The following is a 17,867-nucleotide window of genomic DNA, read 5'->3' on the forward strand; positions in this document are numbered from 1 at the left end:
GGTCCTGCCAGTGGTGGGCAGAGAAGCTCTTCAGCCACCTTCTGTCCAGCTTCTGTGGTTCCCTCTGTTCTTAGCTTATGCCTAGTGGCTGTGCTTGCTGCCTGGGGATCCACCTACCTAGGCCTGAGAGATTCCACTCCTGCTCCAAAGATGGCTTCTCAAAGCTCCTCCTCAGCAGAGTGGGGCTCTCCTGGCCATTATTATACTCATGCTACAAAGGTATTCCTCTGCCAGTCTTTCTCTGAACGGGTCTGTGTCCACACTGTGCCCAGGTTTGGCCAAATACAGCTCCTTTGGCCAGGCATAGGATTGTCCCTCCTGTTGAATCAGTGGCACATGAGGGCCACATTCTCAGTAAAGGGAAGGCAAAACCTTCAATCCAGGGTGGGGAGAGGCAGGCATAGTATTTATTGAGCACTGGGGATGCCATGTGCTTTATGTACATTATGTCTCATTTAACCCACATGCCTACTCCACAGAGCCTATTGTTCTCTTTACAGTGGGTACAAAAATGGAGCAGAGAGACTCACTTGGGGAGCAGAAGGTCCAAAATATAGGAACAGAGTGTAAGGTAGAGACCCAGCTGGAGACGCTTACTTTATGTGGGTCCGTTGCACAGTAGGCTGGGAGATGACAGTGGTGCAAAGGAAAGAGAGTCTCATTTTCAAATAAAGGTGGGGAGTCCCTGTTCTCTCCTCCTAGTATCAAAGAAGAAGGGGCAGCTGCCTGTGGGCTCTGCAGGAGGATGCAGGCTGGATGGTAGGCAGGCACTGCAGCCCTCGGGCTCTGGTGGCAGATCAGCCTGGGTTCAGCCTCTTATTCACTGTGTACAGTCTTGTCCCCAGCTTCCTCCTCTCCATAATGGGATTTGTAATAGTGGCTACCCATAGGGTTGTCGCACAAGGTCATGCAAATAATGTATGTGAAGTGTTTAGAACAGAACCCAGTACGCAGGAGAGCCCAGCATCTGGCAGCCACTGTCATTATCAAGTGACATGGGGCTCCCTCCCCTCCGTGATTCTGGTACATAAAGGCTCATTTCTTTGCCATTTTGATGGCTCTATGCCCCCTTCTCTGCCCTTTCTCTTGTTGTTTCTTATTTCATGTTACCTTCCTAGTAAAATCCTTTAGCCAGAGATCCTTCTCTTTCTCTTTTACCTTCTCTTCATCTGGTTATGGTATATCTATTCTTCTCTTAGGGCCTTTGTCCGTCTCAAATGCCCTGTTCCCCTGGACTAGGAACCCACTTCAGCTTTCTCCAGACCCCTTGGCTCTTGGGGACTTCCCACGGGCTAAGTTGTGGGAGGTGCCAGCCCGTGGTGGTCAGAACAGATCTTGGTGGGGGCAGTCTGCAGTGTTTATTCTCCTTCTGCCTCCTCTCCAACCAAGAAAGCCAAGATTGGGCATACCTGCTTCAAACATGTGGGCTGGCTAGCTTATAGGTGTGGAATGGGAAAGCTAAACTGTCCAGATCCTTAACTTAACTGTCCAGGTAGAGCTTTCAACCTCTAGGTCAACTGAAATACTTAAGGTTACTCCTGGAGTGAACACACCAGCCTTCCTATTCTATATTGGATTCAGTACTAACTTTTGCCATTTGTGTATATTGACAGAAGGAGAGAAAAGCAATCCACAAACTGTCTATCCATATACCTACAATGACAGCATGTGAAAAAATAAGTAGAAATGATACAATTGCTTGATATGCACCACAAGTCCCCTAATTTTGCATTATCTGCTTCCTGAAAATTAAAATGCCACTTTCCCAGATGTATTGATGTGGATTACCGTACCAGGAACAAGGATTGCTGGGCACGTGTGGCTGATGGAAGCAGAGGAGGGGCCTTGGAAATACTGCCCTTGGCAAACTGCATGGCCATGCTCCACATGGGGACTGGACTCCAGGAGTGAGGAGCCAGTAGTCCCTGAGCCCTGGCCATGGGCCAGAGGATACAACCTCCCCCCACCCGCCATGGCAGTGAGTGGCAATAACATGAGTATACAGTCTGCCAGGATCAGACTACAGATTTTGTGTGAATGTGCAGTTTGAGAGACAAATGACTTGCCTTGCTGCCTTGAAAAGAGGAGCACCTCAGTGCATGATCTGGGATTGAAATCAATGCATCCCACGTCTCCATTTGGCAAGAGCATCTTGCAGGCCTGCAAGAAAGATAGATGAATATTCCTGAGGGAAAAGTTGAACTCTCAACCCCCAGGTCTGGAGCCCAGTCCCGCTGCGGGAGGCAGCACAGGGTCTGGGTTATCAGCAGTCACAGTTTAGCATAATCCTCAGAGGAGTTCAGTTCATGTCCTAGCACAAGCTCAGAGCCTGGCATAAGCAGGTATCCTGCCCATGTTTCTTGGGCCCAGTCAGGTGCTCAGCTCTCTCCAGAGCTCTGGTGACCTTCCCAGGGAAGCTTCCCAAGCAAAGAAGCATGAATTTCTTCCCTTCCCAGGGCCCCTTAAGCTCTAGAACGTGTGGGTTCCCAGCCCTGGTGGCAAAGTTTGGATATCAGCAGACTTGGGTTCTGGTCACCCACTGACTGACTGAGTAAACCATCAGCGAAGGACCTCTCTAAATTTGAAATTCTTAACTTTGAAAGAGGAATGAGAATTAGTTGCAATTTCACAGGCTTGTGGTTGAGAGTTGGAAGATAAGTTATGTAAAATGGTTAGCATCAACCTGCTCAGTAGATGGCTGTGCGTTACAGTTTCACCCAGGGCCACAGTTGGGCAAGTGATGATTCATCAAAAGACAGTACTTCTAAGATAGACTTGGATAAAATTCTGCCTCCTTCCCTGCACAGGCCTCTATGCGGGCTGTTCTCTGAAAGCTTTAGGAACAGCAGATCCTCTGAATGAGGAAAATAGACTGAGTAGCAAGGAAGAAAAATGCCCTTTCCCCAAGTCCTGGTAACCAAGGAAACCAAGAGACATTCAAAGCCTTGATTACTGACAGTGGCAAGGGTGACATTAGCCAGTGCCCCCCATAAAACGAGGACTGGGTTACCAGGTGGGAGTTCAAGTGTCTTTCTTTCTCACGCTACTAGTTTTCTGGGAGAAAGGTATCAGCTCCCACTAGGTTTCAGTGGGAGCGCCTACCCCCTTGCTAGGCTTGAACCCAAGCTCCCTCCCGCACACAATCACTCAGGGCCCAGTCAGGAAAACAGAAACTGAAACTATACTAATTTTTTAAGAGAGGATTTAAATCATGATGTTGGAGTTGAAAGGCTAAAAGAGCAAAAAGGAGACGCTGAGGACACCCAGGGATTAATAATGGAAATAAACAGCATTCTCTACCAGGGCTGGGAGCACAAAAGGGCAGTATTACCAAAACCTAGGAGGCTGGAGGAGGGGCCCTAGCTTTGGTGAGTGGGTGCTCCATGCAGCCCTCTGAGAAGGGGTGTTGCCTATCTTGTGCCAGGACCTCTGAGGAAGAGGCACGTGTAGCTCCTCCCCAGACTTCTGGAAAGAGAGCTTGGCTTGACCCGTGTCCCAGAGAGTGGGGAGAGCTGTGGAGCTGCACCCTGACTGCCCAGGTACACAGCTGAGAGCTGAAGAAGCTTGTGCAGGGAGTGACCAGAGAAACTGCTGGAGAGTGGGGCTAAAGCTGACCGGGGCTGCTGGAGCCATACTACAGGAGCTGAAAGCAGGGAGGAAGCCCCTTCTCTCCTCCTCCCGCCTATCAGTCTCCTGCCAGAGCTGCCACTGGCAGACCCTAACAGGAAACCAGCCGGCAAGGGAGTCTGGGTAACTTACTGGCCGGTGCCTAGCCAGTAGAGTGTGGAGGGCGGACTTGGTGCTAATTGGCAATACATAAAGAGCTGGTGCACACATCCCGGGGCTCACTGTCTCATTTCATCCTCACGATATTTCTCTCTTGTAAAGCATATTATTTCCAAATTATAATAGACAAAGATAGAAGTTAATTGACTTGCCCAAGTCACGCAATCTGTCAGTCCCCAAATAGTTACTGAATGTTTGCTGTGTGACAAGTACCCTTCTAGTTTTGGGACCACAAAAATGAACAAGGTAGAGTTTATTCTAGCAAGGAGACTTGTCTTATTGAGGGAGGGAGGGACAATGGGAGTAGGGAGATAATTCAAACCCACAAAGAGATAGATGAATATATTGATAGTCTCAGGTGCTAAAATTGAACACAGTGTAAATATACTAGGTGTTAATGGGAGATAGGTTAGAAATGGTCCAGGTCCTAAGGGACTGATGTTAGCACTATATACCAAGAACTCAAGTGAATGACCAGTTCCCATTCTGAGTCACCATCACATCTGTAAACTGGGAATAATGCTCTCACAAGTGGAAAAGTTCCTCATGAAAGCACATTCAACAGAGCATCTCCCAGAGCTGCTGTCATGACTAAGCTGGATAAAGTAAAGGACTTGAGCCGCTGGCGGCAGCTGCTCAGGAACTCTCCGTTGCCCCCTCTCATTAGGAGAGTGGCGTCATGGCCTGGTGGCCCCGTCCATGGCTAAGAATAGAGCAGTGCCAACTCCGTAAATCAGTGTCAGCATTCTAAAGAGAGGTTGGATTGTTCTAGAACAGCCTCTGAACCACCATCCTGACTCCAAGGAGAAGCAAACATTGTATGGGCGCTGTTCCCCATCCCCCCTTCCCTTTCTCATTCTCAGTTGGTCCTTCTGTAAAATGCAGCTGTTTCCCAGATCAGCTCAGGCTGGGAAAGCTGTTGGATCATCAGCTTCTGAGAGGAAGAGTCTTCGCTTTCTTTAATTGTGGACCAACTACCTCATACGTTTCATACATTGCTCTGTATTCAGTAGGCACTGCATAAAGAGTGTTTGAATGGCTGATCAGAGCTGTTTCCTTGTGTAATGAAGTTTCAGAGAGAATGTCACCTCTCTATAAAGAAAGGACCTGAGGCTTAAAACCGCAGTCAGAAATTTAGGTTTGGTCGAAGAATGGACATACAGAGCTGTGAAGTCCTGTGAAATCCATCACAAAACAGGCTCTCCCCAAGGGGCCTGGGACTAGGGACTGCCCAGCTCCAGGGGGATTCCCTGGGAATTGTGGACTACAGACCTCTCACTGGCTGAGAGTTTCTTCCCCACCTAGGGGACAGGCTGTGGCTCTGCTCCCCACTGGGCATATTCCCTGCAGACAGAGGGCTCAGGCAGCACGGATAGGATTACTGCCCACTCCCACCACCCTTCAGCTATTTTTGGCTTCAGATCCAGTGCCTCAGGCCTCTACCCAGGATAGGATACCTGTCAGTCACTAAGGGGAAAAAAAAGCAGAGGGAGAGAGGGCTGGGAGTAGCTGGTAAGAGGAGCTACGTGTGCAGCTGGTACACTGGCATCAAGAAGGGGCATCCTGTCTGCTGAGCACGTGTGTGTGTGTCCTCGAAACATGAGTATGAAATATGTCCTATGTGGCTGTCTTACCTTGTTTCCCCTGTCTTTACTGGCATGATCTTCATTCTAGGCTTAGGGCACTGGCTCTCAAATAGAGGTGGAGACTGAAGGGCAGAGAGGGATGCAAGGAGAGTAGTGCCTAGATGTGTATTTGGAAAAGCTCCGCAGGAGATTCTGTCCCTCTTACTGGTTGGCAAGTGCTGCTGGAGGTGGGGAGGGCAGGGGTTCTAGGCTTCCCCATTATGCACTGCCAGAGTGAAGGGGCAAAGACAGGAGTCCTGAGGGCTGCCCACTGGGGCCACATGCTTCAAGGAGCTTTTAATGGAAGTAGGAAGAGGTTCAAAGCTCCAGTCTGTAAGACTTGTCCTCCTCTGAGGGATCAGAGTGGAACCTCCTGGGAGTGGAGACATAGGCAGGCAAGCAGACTCCTAACACTGCCTCTGGAAGGGCTAAGGGAAGGCCTGTGTTTTGCACATGCTTCCGTCTGGTTCCTAGGATGGGAGACAACATTAGGGGCCAAAGCCCTCTAGGAGTTAGTAGCATGTGTTTCCCAGGGATACCCACAAGGCTGCAAATGCCCCTCAGGGACCTAGTGCAGGTGAGGCCACAGGTTGAAGTTGGTCTGTCAAAAGAAGATGGCCACCAGTCTAGGCAGGGACCCTTATGAGAGTGAATAAGATGATGCCTGAGTCTTCATGGGATGGCACTGATGGGTTGGACAAGTCATTCTTGATTCAGGTTCAGGTTAATGAGGTGCCGAGTTTGCAGATCATATTTGTTTCTCCTTGCATCACGAACTGGTGTGTATGTCTAGAAGCGGGCCATGTTGTGTTTTATCTGCCCACTCCTCTGCTTCCCTGGGCCATCCCCTCTATATCTGTCACTAGCTTTAGTCACAGTCTTCTAGCTGGCCTCTCTTCAGTTGCTCCTCCCACCCACCCACGTGGGGTTCTGATTCCTACTGACCTGATTATCTACTTCACCTTCACTGAAGAAGAACTAGGTGGGAAGGGAGACTGCTCTGGCTAGGACAGTAGAGTTTGAGGGGTCTCTGAAACACTGATGTACCCATGCTCAGTGTGGGAATATTCAGGCTGGGACTAGAAAGAAAAGCAGCATTGGTTTATAAATGTGAAGGAAGGGGGGCTTCTCTCAATTGTTATTTCATTGCAACTCCACAGGAAGAAGAAGTAGGAACTGTACAGAAGACAACTAAGGCTTTGAAAGATCAAGTAATTTCCTCAGGGTCTGAAACCAGCACACGGCGGGTGTGGGCACTTACATCCATTGTCTTGTTGGCTTCTATGCCGGCCTCAGCTGCGTGAGGATAAATACTGAAGCAGAAGGGAGAACAGCTGGCGAGACCTAAGCGCAAAGGGCAGGGCTGTGGACAGGGCCTCCGTTAGGGGAGGGAGAGAGGAGGAAGTGGTGAAGCAGACCTTGTGTTCTAGTTTGAGGGCTGCCATACAAACGACCACAGACTTGGTGGCTTAAAACAAATTGCTTCTCTCTCACAGTTCCGGAGGCCAGAAGTCTGAAATATAGTTGTCTACTGCCTTGGTTCCTTCTGGAGGTTTGGGGAAGGATCCATTCCAGGCCTGTCTTAGCTTCTGGTTGCTGTCAGCAATCCTTGGCATTCCTTGGCTTGTAGCTACATAACTCCAGTATCCACCTCCATCTTCCCCATGGCCTTTCTCTGTGTTCTGCATTTTTCCCTGTCTCTTGTAATGGCATTCATCACTGGTCTAGAGCCCACTCTAATGCAGGATGATCTCATTTTGAGATCCTTACCTTGCTTACATCTGCGAAGAACCTTATTCCAAATAAGGCTGCCTTCTGAAATTCTGGGTGGACATGGCTTTCGAGGGTCACAATTCAGTCCACTACACTGAGGGAGCACAAAACAAGGAGAAGGTGACAAATGTGACCCCTAGTGAAATGCCAGAGGATAGCAACTCCTGCACAGCAGTGCCATCTCTTCCCTGAGTAGCAACCTAGGGGCAACCTCATTCTCTGGGTGGCACTGAGAAGGAAGGATACTCATCTGTCTTGGGTTTGAACCTTCCTGAAGAAAAAGGAACAGGAGCATCTGTGGGAGTCTTTCAGGCCCCAGATTGGTCTGTCAAAAGAAGATATGTCCAATCCACCTACTGCCCATGTCTGCCAGTCTAGTGGGGACCTTAGAGGAGTGAATAAGATGATGGGATGGCACTGATGGGTCAGACAAGTCATTCTTGATTAATGCCAGAAGAAAGTACAGATGCTGCATGGTGATGGGAGGGGCCTGCCTGTTAGCAGTGTGCTGAGAGCCAGTGGACCAGGTCCCCTGAGAACAGAACAGCTCTAGCCTCTAGGGTTTTCCAGGATAAAGGCCACTGGGACATCTGTGCATTCCTACTCCTTCTGCCTAGTGCTGGGCCCAGAGGTCACGAGTGGTCAACAGGGTAACTGGTAACCTCAGCATCCTTCAGGGAGGCAGGATTTTCCAATAAGCCAAACAGTTGGGCTCATGTGTTGCTAGCCCTCTTTTTCAACTTAACCAATCAAAGTCTGGGTTCCACCCTAAGTCATTGGTTCATCCTGACAAATTAAAACACCACATAGCCTAATGCATCTGAAGAGGCATTCCCTCTTTAGATCCTCTGGGAACCTTGGCTTCTTGGCCTCTCGCCTTCCCTTGGCCAGATATTCTACTTCCTAGTGCTGCCCCTGAATTCTTTAGAGAAGTTGCCAATGGACAAAGACGGAGAGACACTAGTGGAGGTCATCAGCCTATACTGAGAGAAACTGTCCTTTGCCCTAAAACCCAAGGCATTTTCCCTAGAAGAATGGCCTCAGACATGGTGTGGGCAGGGACTCCAGTTGCCCGGGTTTGGCTCACAGCTCCACAGCTTTGTCCTCTTGGGCGATCACTTACTCTTTCTAAACTTGGTTTCATTATTTGAAAAGTGAGGATAATAATGTACCCACCTGCTGGGGTTTCCTCGAGGATGGCACAGGTCCAACATTTAACACAGTGCCTGGCACATCAGAGCTCTCCATCAGCATCAGCTCCTCTCACCAGGACTGCCACCACAAAGACACTGTTCTTCCCTGGCTGGCGTTTCTGCCTTTGTGTCTTGGCGTGGGCTGTTCCCTGTTTGGAACACCCTCACCCAAATTCTTTACCTTTTATACCTAATTCTAGCTCATCCTTCTAGAATCATCTCAAGGACCGCCCCCATAAAGAGTAATACATAATACATTTACTGAGCAACTATTAAATGTCAAGCACTCTCCTTAAGGGCTTACTTACATTATCCAACTTAATCCTTATAACAGTCCTGTGAAAGCAGTTGTATTCTGTGCTGAAACTGAGGTTTGGGGAACACGATCCAAGTCCACCTGACTTCCAGCGTGTGCACATGCCGTCACTCCATGCTGACTCCACAGGCTCCTGCCCTCGCCCTCCCACCCTGGACCCACTTTAGCACTCTGTGCTTATGCTGTGAGTTTACTGCTCTGTCTCCTGAGCCTGGCATCCCCTGGAGGACAGTGCTGTGCTTTGTTCCCTCCAGCCTCAGGCCAGGGCAGCACACAGCCTTAGCCGAACTGGCCTGGGTCCCTCTGGGGACCCCTCCCCTCCTCAAGGCTCAGGGCCTCCCATGTTCTGGGCTGTCACGTATTCATCATGATACCAAGTAGAAAATGTAGCATTTGATTCCATTATAACAGAAGTGATCTTTCTGAGGGGATTGAGAAGTGGCCTTTTCCAAAAGTAAAACCCAACCAACTGCCTTATCCTATCTGCCCATCTGCAGTTTGTTTTTCCATGTTTTAAGTTTCTTAAATGGCCCAGTTTGTTAACCTTCATGTTTTATGCTCTGCCATAAAACCAGGCAGGGTGACTGGTGGAGGAGGCTGGTGGGTGAGGAAACCACAAGGAAAGCTACGTCAAGTGGGCCTGTGGGGATGTTAGGGCCCTTCTGACGCTCGGCCACTCACGGTGCTTGAGTCAGCACCAACATGGACCCCAGCTCTGGGACAAGAGGCCTGGCTCCTACTAGCAAGGAGCTATAGAGTGTGTGCGCCCTGCTGAGTGCTCTCAGACAGTGGGTGCTCAGTAAATGTCTGCTTGGCTTTATGTCCCCCCACTCTAAGACAGCTTTTTGTCAGATCTAAGAAAGAAAGAGTTGAAGGTGGTTGCGGGGCCTCCCCGTTTCCTCTCAGTCATCCTTCAGGGACCAGAGGCTGAGTGAGAGACCAGGGTCATCCCCTACTCCAATCCCAGGTAGCACCTAGGAGAGCTGAGTCTGGCTGGAAGTGTGAGTACAGGCAGAGAGGTGCGCAGGAGGCTGGTGTGTGTGGCCACACTCGTGTGAGCACAAGTCCACGCACAGGGGACAGCAGAGTAGCAGTGACGTCACCAGCCATCCATCCAGGGGTTCTGAGAGCCTAGTCAGCAGACATGGGTCAGGCTGCCCATGTCAGAATCACTTGGGAGCTTGCTGCAAATGCCAGTTTCTAGCCCTGCCATGGGAAATTCTCACTCACTAGATAACCTCTTCAAGGGGTTCTGAAGTGCAGCCAGATTTCAGAACCACTGATCTGGTACAACCAAGGAAGGATATAACTTTCCCAAGGTCACACAGTGACTAGTCAGTGGCAGAGCTAGGACCACTCCAAGCCAGTGCTCTTTCTACTGTTGAGCATTTCAGATTGGGGACATGTGTCTGAATCCAAGAGAAAATCATCTAAATCCCTTTTGATATATCCATAGATTTCGATGACTCATACCTCAGCTCATTTATGCAAACCACTGAGGATTGACATTACATATGTATTTTTATTCCACAATCTGAGTTCTTTTAAGTAACTGTGCGCCCACTTGGGTGTCCTCCCCACATTCTCTTGCTGCCAGAACTCCAGCAAGTCCATTCCCCTCCTAGGCCTGCCTTTCCCCCATGCGTGAGACCCCGAGGGGATGACTCCTCCCCTTGGCCTGGTCCTGGCTAGGGCTTGAGAACAGGTTAGGCTTGAGAGGAGCCGGGCCCTCTTAATGTAACCCAGAAGAGGTGGTCGACTATCCTGGCTCACGTCAGATTCCAGGGGTATTGGTTTTTCAAACCTAGTAGAAAATAATTACCAAGAAATCCCTATAGCTTAAGGATCTGAGTGTCAATTCCATTCAGCTCAACAACCATTTAAGTCTTCCCAGACTTAGGGCCGTTGCTTGGTGCGAGCTTAGAGGGATGCCAAGTTCGATGAGCAAGGCACAGCAGCGTCCCTGCCCTCCAGGCGTCCTCTGTCTCCAGGTTGCAATAAGTCATGAGCTGCTCAGCATTCTGAGCAACATGTCAGGCTAGAAAAATATATGCCCCTGTGGGCTGGCAGGGCTCTGGCTGGATCCAGGAAGGATCTGGACTTATCCCATTACCAGTGCCTTGAAACCATGCCAAGAACAGAGTAGTTTTCTATCACCAGGGCTGGGCCTTTTCCAGTGGAACAAACTCTCCAGACAGACCCCAGCACTTCTCTGTTGGTGTGGTCCCTGACTAAGGATCTGTGATGTGAAGAAAGAAGGCAAGAGCCAATGAGCAGTTGTCCTCATTGCAAAAATGTTCATCTCAGGGGTACTTTTAAATGTCAGTTCCCTGAGCTCATGTAAGAGTTCAAAAATAAAATCAGCCAGGCAGAGATGATGAAATCAGTATGAGGTCAGTCTGCAATGAGGATGAGTGAAAATGGAAGTCCTTTAGGATTTTATTTTCACACCATCCTTCAGGAGCCTATGTGTGGTGCATAGAGAAGTTACCTGTGATCTCTTTTTCTCTCTCCCCATTAAACCACAAACATTAGAAGCAGATTTTTGGAGGGAGGGCAATATACATCACTTCTTTTGGCTTCACCAATGAGGATGGCTATAGCCACAGAGTTTGGATTGACCCTGGCCTGTCTACCAGGGGGTAATGCATCTGCAATGGAGTCCTCAAATCTCAAATTCCAGGGGCTTAGCGAGTGAGTTAGAGATAGGGGGTCCCCTTTAGCTGGAACAGGAAACATCTGCCCATCTGTCAGGGCTATACACAAATACAGAGAACTTCCCATACCCTACACATTGATATAATTTTAGTGTTTTCCAGAGGGGTTCTTTCATTCAAAAGAGAGGATCTGGGGGAACTGGCTTAAGAAATGCTGCATATAATGTCTTCCTCTTAGACATTCATAAGGCACATTAGCGTGGTAAGGCTCTGAGAAGTCCTGCAGTAAAGCAACCCATTTAACACTGCAGTGTGGCTCAAACGTACCTAACCTTGGAACTTCTCCCACCTCATAGTACCTATTAGAGCATCATGGAATACTTTGGACAGACTTGTTCCCCAGACCTCCATCCATCACCTGTCCAGTACAGGGAGCATCCTGGGTTACGGAGTTGGGAGTCATGCCCATCATTCCCAGGATACACTCTTGCCATGGGAAGCTGTGGAGCATCTCCAAGCAGACGGAGAGCTGCTGTGGCTGGTGCTGGTGGCACAGACCTCATTGTCATGAGTCATACAACCACTCCTGCCCACTCAGATCTAAAATACTTGGCAAAATGCGTGGTCATGGCTGCCTCTGAGACACACTCCATGACTAACTTCTCCAGAAAAGCAGTTGAAGTTAGTAAGCAGAGCCCTTGACTCCAGATCAGCAAAGCTGTCAGACCACATCAGCTCTGTAAAAATTCCTTTTGCCTTGTCTCCTGGGGGTGGCAGGTTTTACCTCCCTGATTCTCAAAGGAACGACCAGGCATTTCTGCAGGATAGGACGTTCTTCCCTGGCTCACCTGTCCATTGGTTGAGACAGTGACGTTCAGGGGGGGCTGCCTATCACACAGGATGATGGAGGGCAGCCTAGGATGACACTTTGGAAAAAAAGCCTGCACAGATCCAGAGACCCGTGATTCCACCAACAGGCCCTGTCTGTGAGTGCCTGAACTGCCCACATCGACCACACAGTCATAACACCTGAATATGCTGGCTGGCTCAGTCCAGGATTCTGACCCATGGGGCCTCTGGGGGACAAGCACAATGTAGCCACACCCTCAAAGAGGAACTCCCACTTCCCCTCCGAAATGTCCACCGTGAATTATGTTAAGCCTCTTGGGATCAGTTTTTTGTTGACTCCTCAATATCTGAAGAACTTCCTTTTCATTAGTCTTAGAACATCTCAAGTCTCAGAGGCTGCCCCTGACCTTTGATGTTGAGAGATGTGTGTCCAGGCCAAACTCTGCTTTTTATAACATTGACTATGACCTCTGTGATTTCATCTTTCCAGGAAGAAGATATTATCCCACGGATTCATTAGCCAATATTTATGTGTTCTACATTGCACAAATATTTATTGAGGGCCTGCTAGGTACCAGGCACTTTGAACAGCTGGAAATTGGAAACAAAACGGAAAATCATTGCTCTTTCAGGGCAAATAATAAGCAAACATTTAAAAAGTAAAAAATACAATGTGACCTCCAAAGTACTGTTCTGAGCCCTCAGGGACCTTTTAGCGGGATAGGATATGTTTGTGTTGAGGAATTGTTGCTTACAAGGAATAGACCTGCCCAAACTTGCTCAAGTGAAAAAGGGGGATAGTGTTAGGAATCAGATATCCTGCAGATATAAAGGGCAGGAAAAGAGCAATGAGCTCTAAAAGCCATCATCTCTCTTGGGTACATTCACGTTCTCACCCACTTTCTCCTTCCTCTTTTCTGCATTCCTTCCCTCCATTCCACCTTCCTTCCTATTCTCTTCTCTCTCCTCCCCTCTCTAAGAAGGCATGTGAGTAGGCAGAAGAGAGTTGGCCTCTCTACTACAAATGGATACAAGATAGAGAGTAATCAGGACAGAAGAGCAGTCAAACTGTAGAAAGGGCCATTGGAGTTGGGAGGTAGGAGGATAACTTACAGCACATTGAAATCAGCGATTTCAATCGCTGGATTGAAGGAGGAGGTGCATTTTGCGCTGGGTCTTGGTATGAAGAGGATTTGGATGCCCAATGGAGAGCAGAGGCCATTCCCAGAACAGAGTACAGCGCGTATAGAGGCATCCAACTCAGAGCACAGAGAGAAAAGGGTCCCAATCACTCTACTTATCACTTCCCCATCCCCCCATGAGGCCTTTATTGGGTTTCTCTGTCCCTCTTCAGGGTGGACAGGATTCTCCCGAGTCCCACTTCTTGGATCTGCAAGCCAGACTGTAGGGGCAGTTGGGGTACGGCTAAAGAGGGGACCAGAGGAGGCAGGGATGGGAGAAATGCTGCCCAGTGGAGGTCAGAAAGTCACATATCAGAATCCAGATACTAGCTGGAAGATTTAACCACCCATCCACCTGTTAGTGACCTCAGTGTAAAGTCATCTAGTGACAGAAACTTTGACCAAGAAGTTAGTGCACAGACGTGGGCCTCTAGTCTGCCAGTGATTTGCTGATGGATTCCTAGCATCAAACAATTAACTGTTTATTTGGCTTCTCTGTGTTGGGCACTATAAAACAATCGTCTTGTTGGTCATACCTGAGAACCTACTGGTGACAGCACAGGGCAGGGCCTCTTGGAGGAGGTAGGGCAAGTTGCGTGTCATCTTCAGCTGGGGGCCTTGAAAGGGCGAGGACAACAGGAGCCATTTAAGCATCTCCAGTGGGCCAGTGATTTCATATAAGTCATGCTGTATCAGCTTTATACCAAGTCTGAAAAGTAGAGATTTTCCTCACTTTTTAAGGAGGAAGCTGAGACTCAGAAGTTAAGATACCTGTGTGAGGTTACACGGTTAAGTAATGGGGCTGGGACTTACACTTAGTTCTTTCTGACCCCAAACCCCTGTTCCTGGCATGACACCATGTGTGCCTCCCCAAGACCGGCGGTCCTGTGGCAAGTCCCTGGGACAGGTTCTGGGTGGGTCTAAGTTGCCTGCCCAGGGCACAAAGTTTCCCAGATTGGGATGATGAAAAAGCTGCTGTTCTCCCTTACCACAGGCCTCTCCTCTACTTCTACACAATCTCAATACCTGTAGTCCTCAAATCAGAAATTTACACTAAAAAGACAACCTATTACAGGTTGCATCTCACAAATTCAAACATGATATGGATCAAAACATGTCCCAGAGTCTAACTGGCACATGCAATATAAGCTAGAAATTATGGGGCTTTCCCATAGTCAGATGCTGACGCAGGGGAAGGCCCCTGTAAGCTGTGGCTTATGCTGCACTCAGGGCCAAATTCATGAGTCTGTTTTGCTGATGGTCCATCCTCTGCATGAAGTATTGTTATCATTAGTCATTACCTGCTGGCCACCTAATGGATCTGGGGTTTGATACCTTGGGTACAAGTCCCTTCTAGGCAACTTACCTGTTAGGTGATATTTAGCCACTCTGAGCTGCGGTTTCCTTATGTCTGAAATGGGGATAATAACAGGTGTTCCAGTGACTTCACAGTGCTGTCAAAAGGAATACATGAAGTAACATTAAAGTGCCTTGTGACCTGCAAATCACTGTCCAAGTGTGGGTATTATTGTTAGGACAAGTTTATGTTCAACTTTATAGATGTTAGTCTACTGTAAGCTCACCAAGGACAAGGAGGACTTCCGTGTGAGACTGGCTTTTACTTTTCACAGCCAACCACATTCACTTAGGGTCCAGATCTGTGGGTGGCCTTGGAAACCTTAGCTGTAGCCTTGCCAGGGGACTTTCTTGCCCTGAAGTATGGTTTAGACCAGAGATGCTCCAGCTTTTGTGCAGAGATACTAATGGAGTAGGTCTGAAGTGGGGCCAGAAAAATGATATTTGAAAGGCTCATGAGATGATGCTGAATTGCAGACAAGGATGGATTTAAGGGAGGCTAGGACAGTTTCCTGGGAAGATGCTCTTTGGATTCTTCAGCCTCCTGGCATGTGGGGAGGGAAAAAAATGGGATCTGTTCCTCTTGAAGGGAATGACAAAGGGAGTCAATTACCTGCTGTTGGAAAGCTGGGAGTCAGTGTCAATAAAAGGAGGGTGAGGTCAGTCATAGAGAAAAGCCTTGTGAGGCCTTGCAGGCTGTGAGCCCCAGCCTCTTGGCAGCAGGTGGACTGGAAGGAGAGGGCCATGATAGGCAGAGGGGCTGAGCTGGGCTGCTGCAGCCAGCATGTGGCTAACATGGCATGTCGTTCTCTCTCTCTCTCCAGATTGTGTTCCGGAAGATCAGCGACGTGAAACGTGAAGAGGAAGAGCGCATGAAACGAAAGAATGAGGCCCCCCTGATCTTGCCCCCAGACCACCCTGTCCGGCGCCTCTTCCAGAGATTCCGACAGCAGAAAGAGGCCAGGCTGGCGGCTGAGAGAGGGGGCCGGGACCTGGATGACCTAGATGTGGAGAAGGGCAATGTCCTCACAGAGCATGCCTCCGCCAACCACAGCCTCATGAAGGCCAGCGTGGTCACCGTACGTGAGAGTCCTGCCACGCCCGTGTCCTTCCAGGCAGCCTCCACCTCCGGGGTTCCAGACCACGCAAAGCTACATGCACCCGGGTCCGAGTGCCTGGGCCCCAAGGCGGGCGGGGGCGATTGTGCCAAGCGCAAAGGCTGGGCCCGCTTCAAAGATGCTTGCGGGAAGGGTGAGGAATGGAACAAGGTGTCCAAGGCTGAGTCGATGGAGACACTTCCCGAGAGGACAAAAGCATCAGGCGAGGCCACGCTGAAGAAGACAGACTCGTGTGACAGTGGCATCACCAAGAGCGACTTGCGGCTGGACAACGTGGGTGAGGCCAGGAGTCCCCAGGATCGGAGTCCCATCCTGGCAGAGGTCAAGCATTCTTTCTACCCCATCCCTGAGCAGACGCTGCAGGCCACAGTCCTGGAGGTGAGGCACGAGCTGAAGGAGGACATCAAGGCCTTAAACGCCAAAATGACCAATATTGAGAAACAGCTCTCTGAGATACTCAGGATATTAACTTCCAGAAGATCCTCTCAGTCTCCTCAGGAGCTGTTTGAAATATCGAGGCCACAGTCCCCAGAATCAGAGAGAGACATTTTTGGAGCCAGCTGAGAGGTCTATTAAAAGAAAAGTCAGAGACAGACACCTACAACCTTGCCGTGACCACCATCCCTACCACACACGTCCACATGACCAACAATTTTCAAGTAGGCTTTTCCTGACAGAAAAAGTGGGGCCAGTGGCTTAGACGCGCTCTTTCTCTATCTGGAAAAAGATACGGGAAAGGTAGCGTGCCCCTACCCTGCAAGGTGGCAGCTGCATCTGAACCATCTTTGCACAATTTTGAAAGAAGGGACATGCTGTCTAAAGGGTATTTTCCTTCATTTTTAATTTTTTACTACCATGATATTTGTAAAAGAGAAACTACCAGAACAGAGCAGCAGCCATCTGGGGACTGGTGGGAAAGTGCCGAGAACCTCTCATGTATATACCATGCTGGGCTCCTTTGCCAAGACCCCCAACGGACTGTGGTGGGCCAGGGACTTCCCGGCATCCCCGTCCTTGTACAGCCTGTGTCTGACATCACCATGTTCTCCTGTAGTTGTCATTTGTAACTAGCTCGGGACAAGCGGAGCTTGAGGGACAGGAGGGTAGAGCCCGGAAACTTTCTGTCTCATGGTTAAGGCCAGAAAAGCAGCTGCAGGTGTGGTGCATGCCGCCCGTAGACATTGGAGCTGGGAATCCTCAGGTCTCCTTTCCCAAAGGTGGTGAGGCAAGGGTAAGAGCTGGAGAGGGGTCCTTAGGATCCAGGGGTTCTCTGCGGTGCGGCCCACAGCCTGCTCCTCTGGGACAGTTGGCAGGGAGGGCTCTGGAGTCCCCAGCGGAGCCTCTGGCCATGCTCCATGCCGCTGGCCTCACACACAGGCTCCCTTGCCTCTGTTCCTTCTTGGCCTCTTCCCAAGTGTCCCCGTGGCATTCCTCAGGGTATGGAGCATCGGCAGGAAGGGTCATGAGCCCAGAGTTGCTTTATTAACAAAGCAGACACACACAACCTCAGAACTGTAGCAAGTGCTATGTTTATACTTTGATTCTCATTGGGATTGCCCTGCAGACCTTTGTATTTTGTTCGCCGCACGGGGTCATTATAGGCACTTGGGAGCCATGCTGGGCCTTATTTTAAAGCCAGTCTCTCTATTTCCTACTAAAGTCAGTAGGATTTCAAGAGAAAATGGCAAAAGATTTCAGGATCATGATTGTACTCTCTTCAGGAGCTGGAAAGAGAACGAAGCAGTGAGTTTCCAGCTATCTCTGTAAGGTGATGGAGAAAAGTGGCCTTGGAGCCGTGGCTCCCAGTGATGGTCACAGGGCTGCATATGGGCCATCCGAGCCCTTATGCCACGATGCTTGGGGACAGTCCACTGCCTCGTGGTCACCTAAGTCAGGTTATTCATGTGCTTGGGCTTCTCTCAATGGCATCTGAGAAAGGAAAGGGGAGAAGTCTCTTCCAGGCACAGTGGAGCTGGCCAGGGCACATGCCCTAGAGAGAGGTGTCAGGACCCC

The 17,867-nt window shown here is 49.5% G+C and overlaps 1 protein-coding gene across 2 annotated transcripts in view; it reads left to right on the forward strand.

Annotated features, from left to right (window-relative positions):
* The window catches only part of KCNH1 (potassium channel, voltage gated eag related subfamily H, member 1), a 468,531-nt gene extending 452,064 nt beyond the window's left edge, over window positions 1–16,467 (forward strand). Inside the window, exon 11 of one of the 2 annotated variants that reach the window (XM_011975802.1) lies at window positions 15,561–16,467. In XM_011975802.1, the coding sequence (XP_011831192.1) occupies window positions 15,561–16,418 (858 nt within the window). In that variant the 3' untranslated portion in view covers window positions 16,419–16,467. The remainder of the gene's footprint in view (window positions 1–15,560) is intronic. The other variant, XM_011975801.1, reaches the window with a different exon arrangement.
* The last annotated feature ends 1,400 nt before the right edge of the window (window positions 16,468–17,867 follow it).

Source organism: Mandrillus leucophaeus, unplaced genomic scaffold (assembly GCF_000951045.1).
Source record: "Mandrillus leucophaeus isolate KB7577 unplaced genomic scaffold, Mleu.le_1.0 Scaffold159, whole genome shotgun sequence".
NCBI lineage: Eukaryota > Metazoa > Chordata > Mammalia > Primates > Cercopithecidae > Mandrillus > Mandrillus leucophaeus.